Source organism: Elephantulus edwardii, unplaced genomic scaffold, assembly GCF_000299155.1.
Source record: "Elephantulus edwardii isolate Elephantulus edwardi_28Jun2011 unplaced genomic scaffold, EleEdw1.0 scaffold00169, whole genome shotgun sequence".
Taxonomy (NCBI): domain Eukaryota; kingdom Metazoa; phylum Chordata; class Mammalia; order Macroscelidea; family Macroscelididae; genus Elephantulus; species Elephantulus edwardii.
In genome coordinates, this window is record NW_006399919.1 from 4,737,221 (window position 1) to 4,739,676 (window position 2,456).

The 2,456-nt window shown below is 39.7% G+C and overlaps 1 protein-coding gene across 1 annotated transcript in view; it reads right to left on the reverse strand.

Moving 5' to 3' along the window:
- Positions 1 to 488: 488 nt before the first annotated feature.
- Positions 489 to 2,456, reverse strand: part of CP (ceruloplasmin (ferroxidase)) — a 90,613-nt gene continuing 88,645 nt past the window's right edge. The window contains exon 19 of the mRNA XM_006895574.1: positions 489 to 505. Coding sequence (XP_006895636.1) covers positions 489 to 505 — 17 coding nt within the window. The remainder of the gene's footprint in view (positions 506 to 2,456) is intronic.

The window sequence follows — 2,456 nt, forward strand, 5'->3', positions numbered from 1 at the left end:
ATGGTTTCTCTAGGTCCAGATAGCATGCTTTTGACCATCACTTTAAAAAGAGTGTGCAAAATTCACATTGACATCTGTTCATTCATTTATTTATTTTAAAATTTTCTCTTCTACCACCTGGACCCCTAAGTCCCCCTACAGTTTACTGGGAATGATGTCAGCAGCATGGTAGAGAGATTGATGTGGAGGCAGCATTTGGAAACAGTCCGGTGAACTGTAGAGGAGAACCCAGCAGAGCATGGAATCATTGCTTTTTTCCCTGTGATTGGCCAACTTGAATCAGTTATGATATCTGGGATACTATTACCAGGCTGTTGGTCTCTCTGCTTGCAACACAGTACAGTAATCCTTCACACATGCATAAAAGTGTGTGTTTTCAGTCTCTTTTAAATACTTGTAAGCCATTCCAAAACAAATGTTCTATTCAGTACTTTCATATGCATTGTTTTGAATCATTGAGGTTTTCCCCCACTTGTCACCAATTTATTTCAGCCAGATTTGGTCTCTACAGGGAAAAAAAAATTTAAGACCATTATTAAAAATAGTTCATGTTATATTAGTTTTAAACTTTAGTAGATGATGCTGTTTATATATTGTCACTAATTTTTAAAATGTTCTCTTGTTTAATCTTTCACTCTTAATTTATATCACTTTATTCTTTTCCTGCTGCTTTTTTCTGTTTAAAAATATATCTTTCCTTCCAGTGCTGCTTTATTTATAGAAAAACTACTTCCATTTCCATTTGACACTTACTAATTATAAAAGGAAAAGCAGGAAAGAGGCTGACACCACATTAGATATTCAGAATTAACCCTCATGTTGCACTGAGAACAAGGATTCCCTTCTGTCTGACTTCCATGACAGAAATGTCAACATTATGAAAGACATGGAACAAAGAACTGTTCCAGACTAAAGGACACTAAAAACATGTACCCATCTAGCCCCAGGCATGATCCACAATTTCTTTTGCTAATGAAGAACGTCATCAAGATAACTGATGAAATCCAGAAGAGATCTGTGCTGTTGAATCGTCGTTGATCTCCTGATTGTGAGACTCTATCATGGCTACTTACAGGATTTCTGGGAAATGTGAATGTGCACGTGAGCTTTTAAGGAACTCTGGAAGAGTAGTGTCATATGTTGTGCTGCAAACTGAAAAGTCAGTGGTTCAAATCCACACGCTGCTCTGTAAGAGAAAGATTTCCTCCTCTAAGTTCAAAACCTGATGATGGTGGTTAGCTGTGAGTTCAAGCCAGCCAGGGGGCAGTGGGTAGTTGGTATATGTGGGGAGAGAGAAGCAATCATGACAGAATGTTAATGTTTAGAGAGTCTAGGTGTTGGGTGGATGAAAAATCTTTTTGCTGCTTTTGCAACTTTTCTGTTGAAAATACATTCTAAAACAGTTTATAAAATTGCTATTTTCTCTTCCATTGTCATCAAGTGGGACCCAACTCATAGCTCCCATGGATTTTCAGAGGGAGGAGATTACCCATCTTTCTCCTGTGGAGCAGCGAGTGCATTTGAACTGCTCACCTTTGGGTTGGCAGCACAGCTCCCTACTGACTAGGCCATTGAGCAACCCTGCTGAGTTATAGTAGCTAGACAGAGTGTTGTGTTGAATTTAGATTCACCACTCGAGATACAAACTCTGCATATCTTGTTCATAAGAAGCTTAAAAGCCAAAAACAAGTCTTTTTTTCTTCCTACAAATTGTACCTAAAAGTGTATCTGATTTCTTTCTTTCTAGGTTATTTGTCTGGGGACCAGGTGTGAAGCACCTTTTCACTCTGCCCTCTTGTTTGCCCACTCCCGCTGAGCCTGTCTGTTCAGAGGAGAACTGCTTCACAGTTGGCACATTCGATCTTTCATGAGTAGATTCCCAGGCCTTTCTTCCAGAGTGCCTAGTGTTTGAACTACCAACCTTCACCTAGCACTTGAGAACCATTTGCATCACCCAGGCATGTCTATATTTGTCCTAGTGGGTCATAGAGGTATTTATTTTCCCTATGGAGGAAATGGTCTTCTGGCTCCAACCTTGAAAGATTTCATCATCATCCTGCATGCTGTCTTCTATGTGTCATATCAAAGACGCAAACTTAAGGTAGACTTGCCCAAGCATTCTCAGGCTCTAACTTGAAGATAATTTAGACTGATTCCTGTGGCAGCTCATTTTTCTGTGTGTAAAGCAACACTGTTCTTTCAGTCCTACATAGTACCTTTTGTTTTTGTAGATTTCTCCTTTATTTTCTAATGAGTGTTTTCCCTTTACATATGCTGTTCTGTAATTTTTTTTCCCACAACTAAAATAACTTCCCTTTTCTCAGCCAAGCAGTCAGTCCCCTCTTCTACTCACAGATTGTTCTACAAGAGGAGTCTCTTCACGGGCTATATGTGTAACACTCATCTCTAATGGGGCATCCTCTGCAGTCCACGCATCACACAGGACTGACCACCGC